The sequence below is a fragment of the Notolepis coatsorum genome (assembly GCF_963971535.1).
Source record: "Notolepis coatsorum genome assembly, chromosome: 2".
Classification (NCBI taxonomy): domain Eukaryota; kingdom Metazoa; phylum Chordata; class Actinopteri; order Aulopiformes; family Paralepididae; genus Notolepis; species Notolepis coatsorum.
In genome coordinates this window covers 218,060,965-218,079,883 of record NC_140166.1, presented here as the reverse complement: position 1 = coordinate 218,079,883, position 18,919 = coordinate 218,060,965, and the positions used below count along the sequence as shown (strand labels likewise).

The 18,919-nt window shown below is 44.3% G+C and overlaps 1 protein-coding gene across 1 annotated transcript in view; it reads left to right on the top strand.

Annotated features, from left to right (window-relative positions):
* arid4a (AT-rich interactive domain 4A) overlaps positions 1-18,919 on the top strand; it is a 96,025-nt gene that overhangs the window by 63,755 nt on the left and 13,351 nt on the right. The window contains exons 15-21 of the mRNA XM_084308529.1: positions 210-456; positions 2,663-2,967; positions 4,169-4,348; positions 5,150-5,234; positions 5,645-5,825; positions 7,272-7,334; positions 11,275-14,873. Coding sequence (XP_084164655.1) covers positions 210-456; positions 2,663-2,967; positions 4,169-4,348; positions 5,150-5,234; positions 5,645-5,825; positions 7,272-7,334; positions 11,275-14,873 — 4,660 coding nt within the window. The remainder of the gene's footprint in view (positions 1-209; positions 457-2,662; positions 2,968-4,168; positions 4,349-5,149; positions 5,235-5,644; positions 5,826-7,271; positions 7,335-11,274; positions 14,874-18,919) is intronic.

The window sequence follows — 18,919 nt, the reverse complement described above, 5'->3', positions numbered from 1 at the left end:
AGTTTAATATTGAAGTGCGATTCAAAATGACACTTAAGCCTTTCACTCCATAGAGAGATTGATACAGATATGAATATGACTTAATACTATATTTTGATTCATCAACGTGATGTGACTTCACTGATTCTAATGGTGTGTTGTTTTGTTCTTTGCTGCGTGTTTCTATGTCTGTCTGTCTGTCTGTGTGTGTGTGTGTGTGTGTTTTTCAGGTACCTGTATGGCTTTGAGGAGTACTGCCGCTCTGCCGCCATCGCCTTCAGAACCATACACCACAACAACCCCCGCTCTCCCACCTCATCACAGCCCAATCAGAAACCTCCTGGCCCCGAGCTGAACGAATCGCCACCAATCACGACGGAGCCTGCCGATGACAAAGCAGCAGCCGCGAGGGAAGAGGCGGAGTCTGGGAGCGAGAGTGAAAAAGAGGAACCCAAGGATAGACACTCGTCCCCAAGGGTAGGATATGACCTGTGACCTCTTGATACAACAGGGTTCCCATACGTTCCCTAAAACCCGTTTTCCAGACATGGAAAGCATAATGGAACATTTACATAAGTGATTGTCTTGAAAATGTAGGTGAAAAACGACGATTTATTTAAATTTTTTATAAAACGGACAGTTATGTAATATGACTGGTCCCTTTTCTCAATAGTGATGTGAAATTATATTTTAGAAGCAGAACAAATCCTTCCACCCATCCTCCAGGAGATTCTGTAGCTGAACTGTCTGCATGTAATGCAGTTCTTAAATCACAGTCCCAATATTTAGCCTAAAATATGGTTATATGATCTGATGAAGCTCTGTTTAGCTTGGCCTCAGCTCTGCTCTGTGTATTCTAGCTAATGGACGAGAGGTCCTCCACTATAACATGATCTCTCCCTCGCTCTGTCTTTCGCTCTCTCACTCCATCTTCCCCTCCACTCTTTCTTCAATTCCCTTCTTTCTACCTCTCAATCTTGACTTGTCTATCCTTTTTTCCATTATCTTATTCCTGCTTATTTCTCTCTCCCCGTCTCCATATCTATCTCTTATTTCTCTCTCCATATCTATCTTTTCTTTCTCTCTCTTCATATCTATCCATCTCTCTGTATCTATATTTCCTCTCTCTCTTCATATCTATCTATCTCTCTCCATATCTATATTTCCTTTCTCTCACTCCATATTTATCTCTCCTTTCTCTCCACATCTATCTCCTTTCTTTCTCTCTCCACATCCATCTCCTTTCTCTCCACATCTATCTCCTTTCTCTCTCCACATCTATCTCTTCTTTCTCTCTCCACATCTATCTCCTTTCTCTCTCCACATCTATCTCTTCTTTCTCTCTCCACATCTATCTCCTTTCTCTCTCCACATCTATCTCTTCTTTCTCTCTCCACATCTATCTCCTTTCTCTCTCCACATCTATCTCTTCTTTCTCTCTCCACATCTATCTCCTTTCTCTCCACATCTATCTCCTTTCTCTCCACATCTATCTCTTCTTTCTCTCTCCACATCTATCTCCTTTCGCTCCACATCCATCTCCTTTCTTTCTTTCTCTCTCCACATCCATCTCCTTTCTTTCTCTCTCTCCACACCTATCTCTCCTTTCTCTCCACACCTATCTCTCCTTTCTCTCCACATCTATCTCTCCTTTCTCTCCACATCTATCTCTCCTTTCTCCACATCTATCTCCTTTCTCTCCACATCTATCTCCTTTTTTTCTCTCTCCACATCTATCTCCTTTCTCTCCACACCTATCTCTCCTTTCTCTCCACATCTATCTCCTTTCTCTCCACATCCATCTCTCCTTTCTCTCCACACCTATCTCTCCTTTCTCTCCACACCTATCTCTCCTTTCTCTCCACATCTATCTCTCCTTTCTCTCCACATCTATCTCTCCTTTCTCTCCACATCTATCTCTCCTTTCTCTCCACACCTATCTCTCCTTTCTCTCCACATCTATCTCTCCTTTCTCTCCACATCTATTTCTCCTTTCTCTCTCTCCACATCTATCTCTCCTTTCTCTCTCTCCACATCTATCTCTCCTTTCTCTCCACATCTATCTCCTTTCTTTCTCTCCACATCTATCTCCTTTCTTTCTCTCCACATCTATCTCTCCTTTCTTTCTCTCTCCACATCTATCCTTTTTCTCTCTCTCCACATCTATCTCCTTTTTTTCTCTCCACATATATCTCATTTCTTTCTCTTTTCACATCTTTCTCTCCACATCTATCTCTCATTTCTTTCTCTCTTTACATATATCTCCTTTCTTTCTCTCTTCACATCTTTCTCTCCACATCTATCTCTCCTTTCTTTCTCTCTTCACATATATCTCCTTTCTTTCTCTCCACATCTATCTCTCCTTTCTTTCTCTCTTCACACCTATCCGTTCTTTCTCTCTTCACATCTATCTCATTTCTTTCTCTCCACATCTATCTCCTTTCTTTCTCTCTTCACATCTATTTCTCTCTCTTCACACCTATCTCTCCTTTCTTTCTCTCTTCACATATATCTCCTTTCTCTCTACATCTATCTCTCCTTTCTCTCTTCACATCTATCTAATTTATTTTCTTTATTTGTCTGTCTCTCTTGCTGTCCCTCTTGTTCCCTCTTCTCTTTTTCTCCTTCTCTTTTTCTCTTTTTTTCTCCTCCTCTTCTCTTTTTCTCCTCTTCTCTTCCTCAGGGGGGGAGGAGGAGGTGCTCTCCAGGCTCCACCAAAACGGACAGCAAAGAACCGACCTCTGCCTCCAAACTGGAGAAGATAAAGGAGGAGAAACTGAGAGAGGAGAGCCGAGGGGGCGGAGCAGGAGAGGGAGGAGGGGGAGGCGGTGGGGGGGAGACCAGTGGAGAGGAACAGAGGGAGCTGGGGGGAGGAGACACACCGGTGAGGAGGCGCAGCCACCGCCGCATGGCGGAGGAGGACTCTGAGGAGGAGGACGACGAGGATGATGATGATGATGATGAAGAGGAGAGGAGAAGAGGAGCACGGTAAGGACTGTGTTCAGTACCTAGCTGGGTTTTAAAAAAGGATTGAATTAGGGCTGGGCGATATGGAAAAAAATCATATCGCGATAACGATATGATAATGTTATCATATTTCTCGATATCGATAATTATCGAATTGTTATAAGTATTAAAAAAAAAAAAAAAAAAAAATTTAACAGATGTATGTTTATTTTGCAGCAATTCTTTGTCATTGCCGCCATCTTTAGTGTTACATCCCCTCACACTCCAGTTCTCAGGCTGCAGCTGGTTTAAAAGCGAAAGTAAACCGGCTTCTCTGCTGGCTGTGGCTCCAGAGGAGTTGAACAGTTCTGGCTCTGCTAGTTTATTTTCGATCTTTTGGCGCTTTTTTGGTGGACAAACCACCGCACATGTGCACCGTGACTTGTGACTGGAGTCTAGCTCTGCTAGCACACATAGCCTACTGTGTACAGACGGTTTCAAACTGTATTTTAAATTAGAAAGCAAACAAAATAAATGGACAAGAGAAAAATAAATCTCAATTTGGTCAGCATTGTCATTTGGACAAGCAAAGCCATTACTTTAAGTTGCAGGCAAGAAAGACAAGTCTGTCCACTGTCTCTGGTTCTAAAACTGCCCTGTTGCAGGTCACAAAAAAAAAATTAATTTCGATATTCGATATCGATTATTAAAATATATCGCGATATTTATCGTTATCGTTATATCGCCCAGCCCTAGATTGAATGCATTGTGATGGAAATTAGCGATGGGCATTTTAAAGAAAAATCCAGATAGATTGATCGCATGCTATACTCGAGGGATCGTGTATTACTCGTAAAGGGGGAAAACTAAAAATAAATAATAAAAAAATAAATAGAATCTTTTATTTTAATTTTAACTTAATTTTGTTCATTCACGTATATGTTTAAGGAAACCAACAAACAGTTATAATAGTACACATACATGTGAAACAAATGTTAAAAAAATTATATTTATAATTTAAGATTGATTTTTTTCTCATAGCTATGAGTAATCGATTACTCACGCCCATCCCTAATGGAAATACAGTTGCATTGCTTTGTGTAAAATGTATCCGAACCATTGAGTTTACTTATTTATGCAATTCAGAAACGACACTATGACTTGTGTGTGGAAGTCACTATGACTTACTGCATATATCCAATTCTTGCTGACAATTCTCGCGGAATTCTGTTGCTCTCCCCAGGAGTGAGGATGAGGAGGAGGAGGATGATGAGGAGGATGAGGACTCTGTGACGGGCACGAAGGTGAGGGTGAAGTATGGCCGGGGGAAGACCCAGAAGATGTACGAGGCCAACATCAAGAAGACCATGTCGGACGACGGGGAACAGCTCTACCTGGTCCACTACTACGGATGGAACATCAGGTAGGACGTGTGTGTGTGTGGGGGGTGCAGCTGTGGACATTACAATGGATAGACCCCATTGTGTGGGGTAACAGACTTGAGTCGAATAGTATTTCCAGATAATTCTCTAAAATAAACGATTCAAATAAATAATTTAATTGAGGTTTTCTTGATACTCTTAGCTTCTGTTTGAACAGTTTTTTTTTTTTTTTTTTATCCACTTTTTCTCCTTATTTTTTTATTTTTCTCATCCCAATTTCGTGTATCCAATTCTCCCCTCCCCTGTCTTGAACGTTGCTCGACTATGCCCCCCACTGGTCGGTTGTAGAGAGGATAGAAGCCTTGCATCACGTGTTCCCTCCGGCACACGAGGAGGCAGCCTGTCACATCTTTTCGCCTGCCAGCGCGGACTCTCATTGGCGAGGTGTAACACATGGGAGGCTCACACTACCCTCGCCACTTCCTGTCTCTGCTATGCAGGCGTCTCCCAACCGACCTGTAGGGGTCGCTGTACACAATGTCTAATCCCCACCCATCCACTTCCACCCGCTGACTCTGCCAAATGAGCCAGTACGACGGCCGGCCCAAGCCAAAGGCAATGCTGAGACTGGGATTCGATACCGGAGTCTCTTGCATTGGTGACGAGCGCAATCGCCGCTACGCCACCCAGCCGCCGTCTGTTTGAACAGTTTTCTTGATACTCTTAGCTTCAGTTTGTACTGTTTTCTTTATACTCTTAGCTTCTGTTTGAAGGTTCTCATCCTTTTTTTATTTCATACTCATACCATTTTTACAACTGTACTTTAATGTATTTCTCTCCAGGTATGATGAGTGGGTGAAAGCTGACAGAATAATCTGGCCTGTTGATAAAGGAGGGACTAAGAAGAAACAGAGGAAGAAAGTAAAGGTAAGGGGGGATTATAGTAACATGATAAATATCAGCTGGCCCTTTCCCTACAAACCCACTAGTGTTAATAATAATAATATAGAAAACCAGAATACTCATCTAATCTTGTCAGGGTCAATATGATGATATTCTGAGAACTGTTTGTCATACTTTTGTCTGAAGTCATGTGATGTCATGATTGTCTTCTGTCACGATACTGTCACTTTAGAAGTGACATGCACTTTGTGAATTGTAGCCCGTAGCTCAGTGCTATGTAGGCCATGCATACTGAAAGCGCCAACATTTGAAATATGGAGTGGGCGGTTGCTGCACGATAATTTCAATCCCACAATCCTTTGCACCAGGTCATTTCCGCTTTCAGTCATTTGAAGTGCCACAGGTGTCTGATTCTCACTCCTTTTTCTTTCCAGAACAAAGATGGGGAGGAAGGGGAGGGGGAGGAGAAGTCCGCGTCGAGGCCGGGGTCCGGGAAGCGAGGTCGCCCCCAGATCAGGACCCCTCCCTCCAGCACCACCAGCCGCAGCCTGTCCAAGACGCCCAGCAGCGAGGGGCGGTCCGGCACCAAGAACACCAGCCTGCCTAACGGAGAGAGTAAGACACGGCTCACCGCTAGCCAGGCATATCACATATTCTACTGAAGAGACATGTTAATCTGTTACCCCTGTGATGTAGCCTGAAGGGCTTCTGTCTGATCCATCTCTTACGACTGTTTGCCATTTATTAGTCAAATAAATAAGGAAATCAAATCGTGTATTTATTCAACCAGTTTCAGGTCCTAGTTCAGCATTCAGTCAGGTCCTAGTTCAGCATTCAGTCAGGTCCTAGTTCAGCATTCAGTCAGGTTCTAGTTCAGCATTCAGTCAGGTCCTAGTTCAACATTCAGTCGGGTCCTAGTTCAGCATTCAGTCGGGTCCTAGTTCAGCATTCAGTCAGGTCCTAGTTCAGCATTCAGTCAGGTTCTAGTTCAACATTCAGTCAGGTTCTAGTTCAGCATTCAGTCAGATTCTAGTTCAACATTCAGTCAGGTTCTAGTTCAACATTCAGTCAGGTCCTAGTTCAGCATTCAGTCGGGTCCTAGTTCAGCATTCAGTCGGGTTCAGGTCCTAGTTCAGCATTCAGTCAGGTCCTAGTTCAGCATTCAGTCAGGTCCTAGTTCAGCATTCAGTCAGGTCCTAGTTCAGCATTCAGTCAGGTTCTAGTTCAACATTCAGTCAGGTTCTAGTTCAGCATTCAGTCGGGTCCTAGTTCAGCATTCAGTCGGGTTCAAGTCCTAGTTCAGCATTCAGTCAGGTCCTAGTTCAGCATTCAGTCAGGTCCTAGTTCAGCATTCAGTCAGGTTCTAGTTCAACATTCAGTCGGGTTCAGGTCCTAGTTCAGCATTCAGTCAGGTTCTAGTTCAGCATTCAGTCAGGTCCTAGTTCAGCATTCAGTCAGGTTCAGGTCCTAGTTCAGCATTCAGTCAGGTCCTAGTTCATCTTTCAGTCAGGTCCTAGTTCAGCATTCAGTCAGGTTCAGGTCCTAGTTCAGCATTCAGTCAGGTCCTAGTTCAGCATTCAGTCGGGGTCCTAGTTCAGCATTCAGTCAGGTTCTAGTTCAGCATTCAGTCAGGTCCTAGTTCAGCATTCAGTCAGGTCCTAGTTCAGCATTCAGTCAGGTTCTAGTTCAGCATTCAGTCAGGTTCTAGTTCAGCATTCAGTCAGGTCCTAGTTCAGCATTCAGTCGGGTCCTAGTTCAGCATTCAGTCAGGTCCTAGTTCAGCATTCAGTCAGGTCCTAGTTCAGCATTCAGTCAGGTCCTAGTTCAGCATTCAGTCAGGTTCTAGTTCAGCATTCAGTCAGGTTCTAGTTCAGCATTCAGTCGGGCAAAGACTGAACCTCACATGATGCTTAGTTGGCTCTTTATGTTCTTATGTTGACATGTTGAAACTCACTTTTTCCCCTTTTTATTAATCTCTCTCCCTCTCTCTCTCACTCACTCTCACTCTCTCTCTCTCTCTCTCTCTCCCCCTCTCTCTCTCTCTCTTCCCCCCCCCCTCAGGTACCCCAAGGCGGCGTACTAGGAGGACCTCTGGCATGTATGACTCTGACAGGGCTTCTAATGGTAAGACTAGGCGGGCGGTATATTGTGACGATAATGGTTGATTCTGTTTTGAGCTCAATGGCAAGATATTCCATCGACATGAACTCGCCTAGTTCTGTGATTTTTTTTCTTTTTTTTCTTTTTATTTTTTTTATACTTTATTGTGTCAAAGAAAAACATTTTACATTTAGGTATAGTAAGTGTACCCACATACACAACTGCACCTGTCCATACTTACATACGTACATACACACACAAATGTACATACGCATATTCCAAATCTTGACACTTTTTTTTTTTTTTTCTTTTTTTTTTGTACCCATCACCCATACAAAAAACAAGAGACAAAAACACAAACAAAGGGGCGAGCACCAGCATAGATCCCGGACCGGCACACATCCAACATCCATCCCTACCCGTCCCCCCACACACACACACAAGAAAAACAACAAACAACAACAACAATAATAACAGCAAACAAATAAGAAATGAATAGAAAAAAGAAACCAACCAAAAAACTAAAATTTTTTATAAAATAATAATAATAATAATAATAATAATAATAATAAGTAAAAAGGCTTGAATTTTCATTGTAGGTATAGCTGTAGGCCTAAGGGGTGTTCCCCAACAATTGATCAGTAGATCATCACTGTTTCATGTTACTTAAAATCTTCTTTAAAGACTGATCTGTCTGTCAACTAGTACCCCTCCATAGTTTAAAGAGACCCCATCTTTTTCCCAGCATATTTTCATTCTTATTGATTTTGTAGGTTACCTTTTCCATACTATATATGTCCTCTACAGTTTCTAACCATTTGTTTACTTTCGGGGGTTCAAGTTTTTTCCAAGCTCTTGTAATTTGTTTAAGTGCTGCAGCTCTCAAAATAAAAAAAAATATATAGTTCTTCTTTTTGTATGTTTTTGGGGCGTGTTCCTAAGAGTATATCATGTTTTTCTATACCCACTTCCTCAAACATCTGTTCCATTATGTCTAGAATATCTGACCAGTAGATTTGAATTTTTTTACATGTAAAGAAAATATGTGTATGGTCAGCATTCTTCTCCCCACACTCCCTCCAGCAGCCGGGATCATTTTGTGCGTATTTGGACATACTCGATGGTGTTCTAAAGTACCTCATATTTATTTTCCAAGCATACTCCTGCCAAAAGGGTGATTTTATGTAATGGAAGATATCTTTAAAGCTTTGATTCCACTCCTTATCTGGTATGTTTGTTTTCAGTTCCTTCTCCCATTTATTTTTAATATAGCTTAAATCTTCAATTTTGTTTTCTTGGAGCATTTTGTAGATTTGTCCAGTTGTGTTTTTGAGGTTATGGCTTTGTTGAGTCTTTATCATGTATTTCAGTAGGGGGTGGAGATCTTCAAGAGTTTTAATTTGGACTTTTTCTCTTAAGTAGCTTCTTACTTGCAGGTATCGGTGAAAGTGATTACTAGGACAGGCATATTTATTAGCTACATTTTCAAAAGAATCCACTCCTTCATTGTACATTTGATAGAAACGTATGAGGCCCTTAGCTTCCCATGTCTTAAAAAAACCGTCAATACTGTTTGGAGAAAAATCTGGGTCCCATGCTATTTGTCTTAAGCAGATCATTTCTTGTTCCTTAATTTTATTTATTTTACATATTTCCCTCCAGATTTTAAATGTGTTATATATAGAGTAATTGTGTATTTTGATCTGTGCTTTTTTATATCTGGAGAAGATCAATGTGCTGAGTGATTCCACTAGATTCAACTCAATTGACTTCCATTTGGGTCTCATCTCGTTTTTCATCCATATTAGAATCGGTTTTACCTGTGCTGCGTAATAATAATTAATTAAATTTGGTAATGCTAGTCCCCCTCCTTTTTTTTGTTGCAAGATTTTGAGTTTGACTCTAGGTTTCTTTTCATCCCATATACATTTTCTCAGCAGCCCCTCCCAAACGTTGAAACATTTAGGTGTTATGTATAATGGCATGTTTTGGAATAAAAATAGAAAACGTGGCAAGATGTTCATTTTAATAATATTAATTTTTTCAAATAAAGTGAGGTACAATTTTCCACCTATTCAGATCTTCCTTTACAGAGTTCTCCAAACTTCCATAATTACACTGATGTAGATTGTCTAGGTTATTAGGTATAGTTATTCCCAGATATCTCACTTTGTTCCGGTCCCATTTAAAGTTAAACTGTTTTTTGAAGTCATTCTCCAAGTGGTCACCTACTTCCATAGCTTCAGTTTTATTTAAATTAAGCTTATATCCAGACAGAACTCCATAGTTTGTAATTTCATTGAGTAACTCCGGTAGTGAAATATATATATCTGTAAGATACACTATGATGTCGTCCGCGTACAGTGCTAGTTTATGTTCATCTTCCTTTATTGTGAGACCTTTTATCCTCATATTTTTCCTTATGCTTTCGGCTAAGGGTTCTATGCATAAGGCAAATATTTGGGGCGATAATGGGTCCCCTTGTCTTGTCCCCCTTTTTAAAATAAATTTCGTAGAGAGTGTCCCATTCACTCTTACTCTTGCGTTAGGTTCTTTATATATTCCCTTAATCAATTTAATAAAAGTTTGGTGGAATCCAAAATTCTCACATACTCCAAATATGAAGGGCCATGACACCCGACCAAAGGCTTTTTCAGCATCTAATGTCAATGTCAGCATTTGTTGCTTTGTTTGTACTGCATAATCAATGATATTAAGAGTACGCCGCACATTGTCGCTTAGGAGACTATCTTTAACGAATCCCGTTTGGTCCAAATTAATTATATTAGGTAGTATATGTGAGAGTCTGGTTGCTATAATTGATGTGAATAATTTTTGATCTACATTTAAGAGCGATATTGGTCTATACGATGCACAGTCTGTCGGGTCTTTTCCTTCTTTAGGTATAACAGTAATGATTGCAGAGTTCCATGTGTCCGGCCAGTTTCCTGTTTGTAGGATCTCATTAAAAACTCTGTGATTCTAAACAAGAGTTTTGAGGAGAAAATTGTTGCAAACCCCCCCCCCCCCCCCCCCCCTTAAATTTTTTCTGGGTATTTGAAGAAAATTATAGTCTGGTGGACAAGCTTCTATCATTATTGATGTAGCTGTGTCATTATTTAGCCATGTCTCTACTAGGCAGATGCAATCTAAGTTATTTTCTTTAATCAGATCATTTACTAAAAATGTTTTATTATTCAGTGATCTGACATTTAGGAGGGCTAATTTTATTTGTTGGACTTCTTTAGAGGAGGTCTGCTTTGGCTTGACCTTGATGGCCCTGAGGTTAATAGCAGGTAAACGCATTGATGGTGTATAGTTTTTACCATGCCATTGGCTGGTTATGATTACCGGTATGTTTTGAGAGATGGCATGGTAGTTGTACTATACTATACTGTACTCTAGTGCTTTCGAGGACATTTGATCAGACGAGATGGCCTTGTGTGATATGGGGGGGGGGGGGGGACGCCTTGTGCTGCTGCTGCACCTCGTGGCGAGATTGTGTCCTTCGTGATTATCTCTCGTGCTGGTATGAGTTTGATATCCTTGGAGGCCATTAAGGCATGACGCATGTTTACTGCTAGAAGCCTGGAACCTAAGCGATTTGGGAAGAAGCCATTTCTTTGAAAGCGTTCGGGGTTATTCCAGAAAACATTGAAATTGTCAATGAATTTCAGGCCGTGTATAAGACAGGCAGACCCTAACCATGAATTAAAATGTAGCCAAGAGTAAAGACCCTAACCCTGTCAAAACAGCACTCATAGTGTATATTTTCAGCAATGCGTTTGTTTACCAATAGGTTAAAGTGTTATTAGTTAAATATGAGTTTTGGAAATTTATTCGGAAACTAGCAAATATCGATGGAAGGAAATGCACGCCGCCATTTTGTTTGCAGTCATATGAGGAGAGGAGACCTAAACTTCCTAAAGTTTTCCCTAACAACCCTCCTCTGTTTCTCCTGTAGAAGAGTACGGGAACTCGTCGGATGACAGCGAATCAGAGGACTCCCCTGACAAGAAACGGGCGTGGGCGGAGCGGACGGACCCAGCCACGGCCCGCCAACAGGAGGAAGAGGAAGATCGGGAGGAAGAGGAGGACGAGGATGATGAGGACGAGGAGGAGGAGGAGGAGCGCAGCAAGGTGGAAAGAAGACTACCCCAGGCCGCTAACACCCCCACCACCTCATTCATGACCCGCCCCAGGGTGTGGCGGGATCCGGCCGAGGAGGACCTCGGCCGAACACGGAGGGTGCCAGAGTCAGAAGCTGCTGTGTCGCCTGTTGTTCACAGCAAACAAAACAAAATGTCCCCTGTGCAGGACAAGTTCAAGATGATGTCTCCCTTGCAACAGGACAAGTTCAAGACGATGTCTCCCTTGCAACAGGACAAGTTCAAGATGATGTCTCCCTTGCAACAGGACAAGTTCAAGACGATGTCTCCCTTGCAACAGGACAAGTTCAAGACGATGTCTCCCTTGCAACAGGACAAGCTGAAGACAATGTCTCCCTTGCAGCAGGACAAACAGGACAAGACGAAGACGATGTCTCCCTTGCAGCAGGACAAACAGGACAAGCTGAAGACAATGTCTCCCTTGCAGCAGGACAAACAGGACAAGACGAAGACGATGTCTCCCTTGCAGCAGGACAAACAGGACAAGCTGAAGATGATGTCTCCCTTGCAGCAGGACAAACCGGACAAGCTGAAGATGATGTCTCCCTTGCAGCAGGACAAACAGGACAAGCTGAAGACGATGTCTCCCTTGCAGCAGGACAAACAGGACAAGCTGAAGACGATGTCTCCTGTACAGGACAAGATGAAGACGATGTCTCCCTTGCAGCAGGACAAACAGGACAAGCTGAAGACGATGTCTCCCTTGCAGCAGGACAAACAGGACAAGCTGAAGATGATGTCTCCCTTGCAACAGGACAAGACGAAGACAATGTCTCCCTTGCAGCAGGACAAGACAATGTCCCCCTCGCAACAGGACAAGACCATGTCTCCCTCGCAACAAGACAAGACAATGTCCCCCTCGCAACAGGACAAGACAATGTCTCCCTCGCGACAGGACAAGACAATGTCCCCCTCGCAACAGGACAAGCTCAACACAATGTCCCCCTCGCAACAGGACAAGACCATGTCTCCCTTGCAGCAGGACAATACCATGTCTCCCTTGCAACAGGACAAGACTATGTCTCCCTTGCAGCAGGACAATACCATGTCTCCCTTGCAACAGGACAAGACCATGTCTCCCTTGCAGCAGGACAAGATGAAGACCATGTCTCCCTTGCAGCAGGACAAGACCATGTCTCCCTTGCAGCAGGACAAGACCATGTCTCCCTTGCAGCAGGACAAGACCATGTCTCCCTTGCAACAGGACAAGACCATGTCTCCCTTGCAGCAGGACAAGACCATGTCTCCCTTGCAGCAGGACAAGACCATGTCTCCCTTGCAACAGGACAAGACCATGTCTCCCTTGCAGCAGGACAAGACCATGTCTCCCTTGCAGCAGGACAAGACCATGTCTCCCTTGCAGCAGGACAAGACCATGTCTCCCTTGCAGCAGGACAAGACCATGTCTCCCTTGCAGCAGGACAAGCTCAAGACCATGTCTCCCTTGCAGCAGGACAAGCTCAAGACCATGTCTCCCTTGCAGCAGGACAAGCTCAAGACCATGTCTCCCTTGCAGCACGACAAGCTCAAGACCATGTCTCCCTTGCAGCAGGACAAGACCATGTCTCCCTTGCAGCAGGACAAGCTCAAGACCATGTCTCCCTTGCAGCAGGACAAGATGAAGACGATGTCTCCCTTGCAGCAGGACAAGATGAAGACCATGTCTCCCTTGCAGCAGGACAAGCTGAAGACCATGTCTCCCTTGCAGCAGGACAAGATGAAGACCATGTCTCCCTTGCAGCAGGACAAGATGAAGACCATGTCTCCCTTGCAGCAGGACAAGATGAAGACCATGTCTCCCTTGCAGCAGGACAAGATGAAGACCATGTCTCCCTTGCAGCAGGACAAGATGAAGACCATGTCTCCCTTGCAGCAGGACAAGATGAAGACCATGTCTCCCTTGCAGCAGGACAAGATGAAGACCATGTCCCCCTCGCAACAGGACAAGCTAAACAGAACATCTCCTGTCCAGGAAAAGATCATTAAAATGTCTCCCATACAGCAGGAGAAGCAAAACAAAATGTCTCCCGTACACGAGAAACCGCTCAACAAAATGTCACCAGTTCCAGATAAGCTAAACAAAATGTCGCCCGTTGTCCAAGACGAACGGAAAATGTCTCCGCTCCCTGACAAGCAGCAGCACAAGACCTCCTCTCCCGTCCCGGATCGAGCTAAAGAGGAGGAAAGCAAGCAGCCGCTGTCCTCCCCCAGGGCTAAAGGGAGGCGGAGCATCGCCAGGGAAGCGGGTTCTGAAACCCCGCCCAGAAACCCCCACTGCACTACCACTACTAGCCCAGCCAATACCACTCCCAACCACATAGAGGCGCTGTCCACTCCTCCTCGAGGGGGTTTAAACCGCCAGGATGAGCCGATGGTCGTCCTCCACTGCCTCCCTTCCCAACATCTTCCCCCGGAACCTTCCGCCACCACCACGACGGCAGACTCTGACACCGATTCGGCCACCGAGGACGACTTGACGACGTGCAAGGAGGACCGCGGACCAGGGCCGGTGGCCAAGCGCAAGGCCACGGAGCAGAGGACGCCCGACAAGAAGGTGCGCCTGGACCGGAGGGAAGAGGCCAAGACCACCACCTCGCCGAGAGCCACGCCGGCTGCCACCTCGCCCAAAGCACCGGCGACTTCGCCCAAAGCGGCCGCAACACCGCCCAAAACGATGACGTCGCCGACCAAGAGAGCCGAGGCGGAGAGGAGGGCCGAGGCGGAGAGGAGGAATGAGGCGGAGAGGAGGAATGAGGCGGAGAGGAGGGCCGAGGCGGAGAGGAGGGCCGAGGCGGAGAGGAGGAATGAGGCGGAGAGGAGGAATGAGGCGGAGAGGAGGGCCGAGGCCGAGAGGAGGAGTGAGGCCGAGAGGAGGACTGAGGCCGAGAGGAGGAGTGAGGCCGAGAGGAGGACTGAGGCCGAGAGGAGGGGTGAGGCGGAGAGGAGGAGTGAGGCCGTGATGAAGGGAGAGGAGAGGTTTAGGAAAACGGAGGAGAAGCTAAAAGAGAGGGCGGACGACCGATCTTTGCCGGTGTCGCCTGAAGACGCCTTCGATGCCGTCGAGATGCCTTCACTCGTCCCAGAGATCCACTACTGCCAGAGAGGAGAGAAGTTCCCGGGAGGAGGAGTCCCCACGGCGCAGCAGCACCAGCAGGCCCAACAACAGGGCCCCACGGCGGAGGAGCTGATGCCCCAGATAGGCCCCGAGGCGCTGGTGTGCCACGAGGTGGACCTGGATGATTTGGACGAGAGGGAGAAACCTGCGGAGCTGCTGATGCTGATGAGTCAGCCGAAGATTCACCCGCAGCATCACCACCATCATCACCTCCAGACCTCCACCACGCGCCCCCTCTCCCCACACCACCCGCAGCCCCACAGCAGGACCTCCTTCCAGGTAAATGCGGTGTACAAGGTGTCTGATGATTCTGTGTTTAAAGCAGAGATGCTTTCTGTTGCTAAGAAACTGGTGCTTCTGTGCCAGCATACTCCACATAGTAGGGATGTCCGATATTATTGGCCTACTGATATTATCGGCCGATATTGGCATTCAAATGTAATATCGGAAATTATCGGTATTTATTTAAAAAAATATATATATGTAAATGTTTTTTTTTTTTTTTTTTACATTTATTTAACCTTTATTTACCCAGGCAAGAACAAATTATTATTTCATTTATTGTGAAAAGTATGCATAATGTGTTTTTTGGGGGGGGGGAACCTCGCATATATCGGTATCGGAAATTAAGAGTTGGACAATATCGGGATATCGGTAAAAAAGCCAATATCGAACATCCCTACTACATAGTAATGTTTGGGAGATACATTGGCAGCCAGCACTACTTAGAGAAGAGGCAGCAACATGGCTGTGCTTGAAGTGAACCTCTTGGCTCACGGCCATCTGTAGCTGCTGGGTTTCGGAGGTTTCACCAGCCAAACTATCTCCTGAAAGGTAAATGACCACAGTCTTAACATGTGCATTTCACCATATTGAGGCAACTACATTAACACTTTCAGTGCCAACGACGAGATTTCTCGTTAGTTCATGCCAACCGTTGAGTGCCAGCCGACGAGATTTCTCGTTAGTTCATGCCAACCGTTGAGTGCCAGCCGACGAGAGATCTTGTTTTTAATCGTTATTTTTTTTATTATCGATTTCCATTCATTTTTCATCAATCTAGCCTCACGTTACCAGTGGGGATCTGTCTGAACTCTTAACAGGGAAAATACCGCCCCCTATCGTCTCTCCGGATGGTACTGCACCCCTTTGGATTGGATTAAATGAAACGCATGGAGAGAAAAAAAGTCCTGCTTCCACATTTTACTTGTCAGACAAGTAACCGGAGACGATCCAAGTCATTGCCCACCACCAGAACAGCAGAAAATATGTGTTTCCAGTACCCAGCGTTGGATCAATAAACGCGATCGATATTTGGAATGGCGATCAGGAATTGGAATAATCTTTTTGGAGAACATCTGAGGTAAGGAATCTATTTGACCAGTCTTGGGATAATCAGAGCTATCTTCACCTATATATCAGCGTGTCCCATATGTGTGTGTGTGCGATCAGGAAATAAGATAATAGATTTTTCAGCCCGCTTCTATAGCGTGCATAAGTACACATATACTATCGATAATCTAGCGTTTATTTGAAAACTATTCATAAATAGGCCAAAAAATGACAACGTGTTTTGTGTATTCCAGTGTATTCCAGTAAAGGGCATTTATCTAAAAAAAAATCTGAAACTTAAAAAAACAAGCGTTTTTCAAAATGGTATAAAACGGAAATGAACCGGTTTATAAAAAAATATATATAATAAAAAAAATTATCCTTTTCGACAATGTTGACTGCAAACAATTGATAAGCGACGGCCATATTAGACACATAGCCATAATTTAAGATATAGTTTATGCGTTCGCAAATATGAGAGCTCTGTCATTGAAGTGGGTGGTGGCACGCAGCGGGGTTCCGGGGCACCGCATGGCTGGCACGGAAAGTGTTAGGATTATGCAAAGTCAAAAACAAAACATGATTTGGTTTGTCCTCGTGGGCCACTAATTGGGACATATGTAAACTGCTGCAAAAAGATTCTAACTGAACAAAGGGCTTGTCATGTAGGTAAACTGAACAAAGCGCTTGTCATGTAGGTAAACTGAACAAAGCGCTTGTCATGTAGGAAAACTGAACAAAGGGCTTGTCATGTAGGTAAACTGAACAAAGGGCTTGTCATGTAGGTAAACTGAACAAAGGGCTTGTCATGTAGGTAAACTGAACAAAGGGCTTGTCATGTAGGTAAACTGAACAAAGGGCTTGTCGTGTAGGTAAACTGAAGGAAGGGCTTGTCATGTAGGTAAACTGAAGGAAGGGCTTGTCGTGTAGGTAAACTGAACAAAGGGCTTGTCGTGTAGATAAACTGAACAAAGGGCTTGTCATGTAGGTAAACTGAAGGAAGGGCTTGTCATGTAGGTAAACTGAACAAAGAGCTTGTTGTGTAGCTACTTTACCACCATCTGAATGGACAAGCATTCGATAAAAAAAAATGTTTAACCAGTCAGCTGTATTATAGAGCTCCTTGCAAGTGCTGCACAGTTTGTTGAGTTGAACCCTGTTCAACCTGAAGCTGATTCAGGATGAGCTGCTCCACATTTGATAACAGTCTCTCCACAGAAATTAAGGTTTTGCTTGACATTTATAATTTGGCAAAGGTTTCTGTTGTCTCTATGGTCCCGACTGTGTTTTTTTTTGCTCTGCCAATCTCTGTCCCCTCCATGTTTAAACATCTTGGCTATAGCTAAAACCAAAGTGAAACCAGGCTGGCATTTCATCCAATCACACTGTGACACAATCTGTGACGGTGTCTGCGACAGAAAGATGTCAAACTAAATAATCAACCACAATAATCATCATTTGTTCCATGCATAGTGACTTATCCATTTGAAATTGACACCCAGGCGTGTTCAGTGTTCTCATCTCTTCTCAATGCCAGCAACACAGCTCACTGGCCACGATTGTCATTTAATGATAATCGCCTGTAATTTGATTAAAATCCCCTTTTTTTGTTTGCCTTCCAAGATGTCATTGAATACTATGTGTTACACAGGAAAGGTCAGAATTCACGGTCAGAAAGATTATAGCCTACACTGGTTTAAAGTAGGCTGCATGGACAAATTGTCCCTTGTGGCTCCCTGGTACCGTTTTCTACTTTCTTGAATTTTTTGTGTGTGTGAGCACAGCGGTGTCTGTGTTTATTATTATTTCATGAAATTGGGAAAATATCTTCATTTGACATATATTTTCATTATGTCAAAAGCTTATGATTTGAAACGCTCTAAAACAAAAGTTATTAGTATAGGGTACCCACGGTGTGCCTGGTGTCCGTTTTCATCAGCACCGCTCCCATGTTAAAAGGCATTTTTTAATCTGCTCTCATTCGTTCAATTCTAGATAGAATTATCAAATGCAATGCCTCTACACACTGTCAGGCGTCAGACTAATTTTTAATGGTGCTGTTCACGATGTAGAACACACGGTGGCGCAATTGCTCTACAGCTCACTTTGCCGGCAACTAAGCAGGCAGGGGGCGGTGATCATGCTGCCGCAATGTGGCTGAAAGTACACCACTCTGCTCCGGGGGGTGGGGGGGGGGGGGGGTGCGAGACAGCGCTCAACACAGAAGAACCATAATCATCCACCTCGCTCCACCTCCCTCTCCCATATCGCATGTCACACCCTGAAAAAAGAGCCCCCCAGGCCCGCGTCGCTTCTATGAGAAAGTGTCACTAGTGCTCCACTCGCGGAAGTACTCTGGTACTCGGCCGACAGCGACCTGTGTTCAGAATTATACCGGGAGATTGACTAATGCTCGCCCGCAGAATATGTAAGGGATAATGTATGGCTACGAGGTCATTGTCGCAAAATAATTGACCGACACGGAGTTTAAAATACCGAGGCGCCGCGCCGAGGTGTTTTAAACGTAGTGAAGGTCAATTATTTTGCGACAATGACCGAGTAGGCTATACATTATCCCGCTTATTACATGGCTAACTTACTAACAATATACCTAATTCATTTGACAAATCGCAGTTCTGTGGCTCTGTCAGCCCAAATAAAGTGATTATTATTATCGCGGGCAGCCTCTGTTCTGGCTCCGCTGACACTCCGCTGTCAGTGCAGCGCGGCAGGTGTGTCTGATTTGCTGCACTGATGTGGGCTTGATTGCCAACAGCTGCGCACTGCGGTCATTATTGAAAAATAATGACCGCTGTCGGGGGGCTATTGACCAATCACAAGCAAGCATTTCGGCGAATGTGAAAACGCCATGTAATAAAATAGTAATAATCAGCGCTTACTAACGTTTAGCGTCGCCGCTATTTCTGACCGAATTAGTCAACCTTTCTTTTTTCTAATGGCAGATTCTTATTCATAGGTATTTGGTCGAGTTT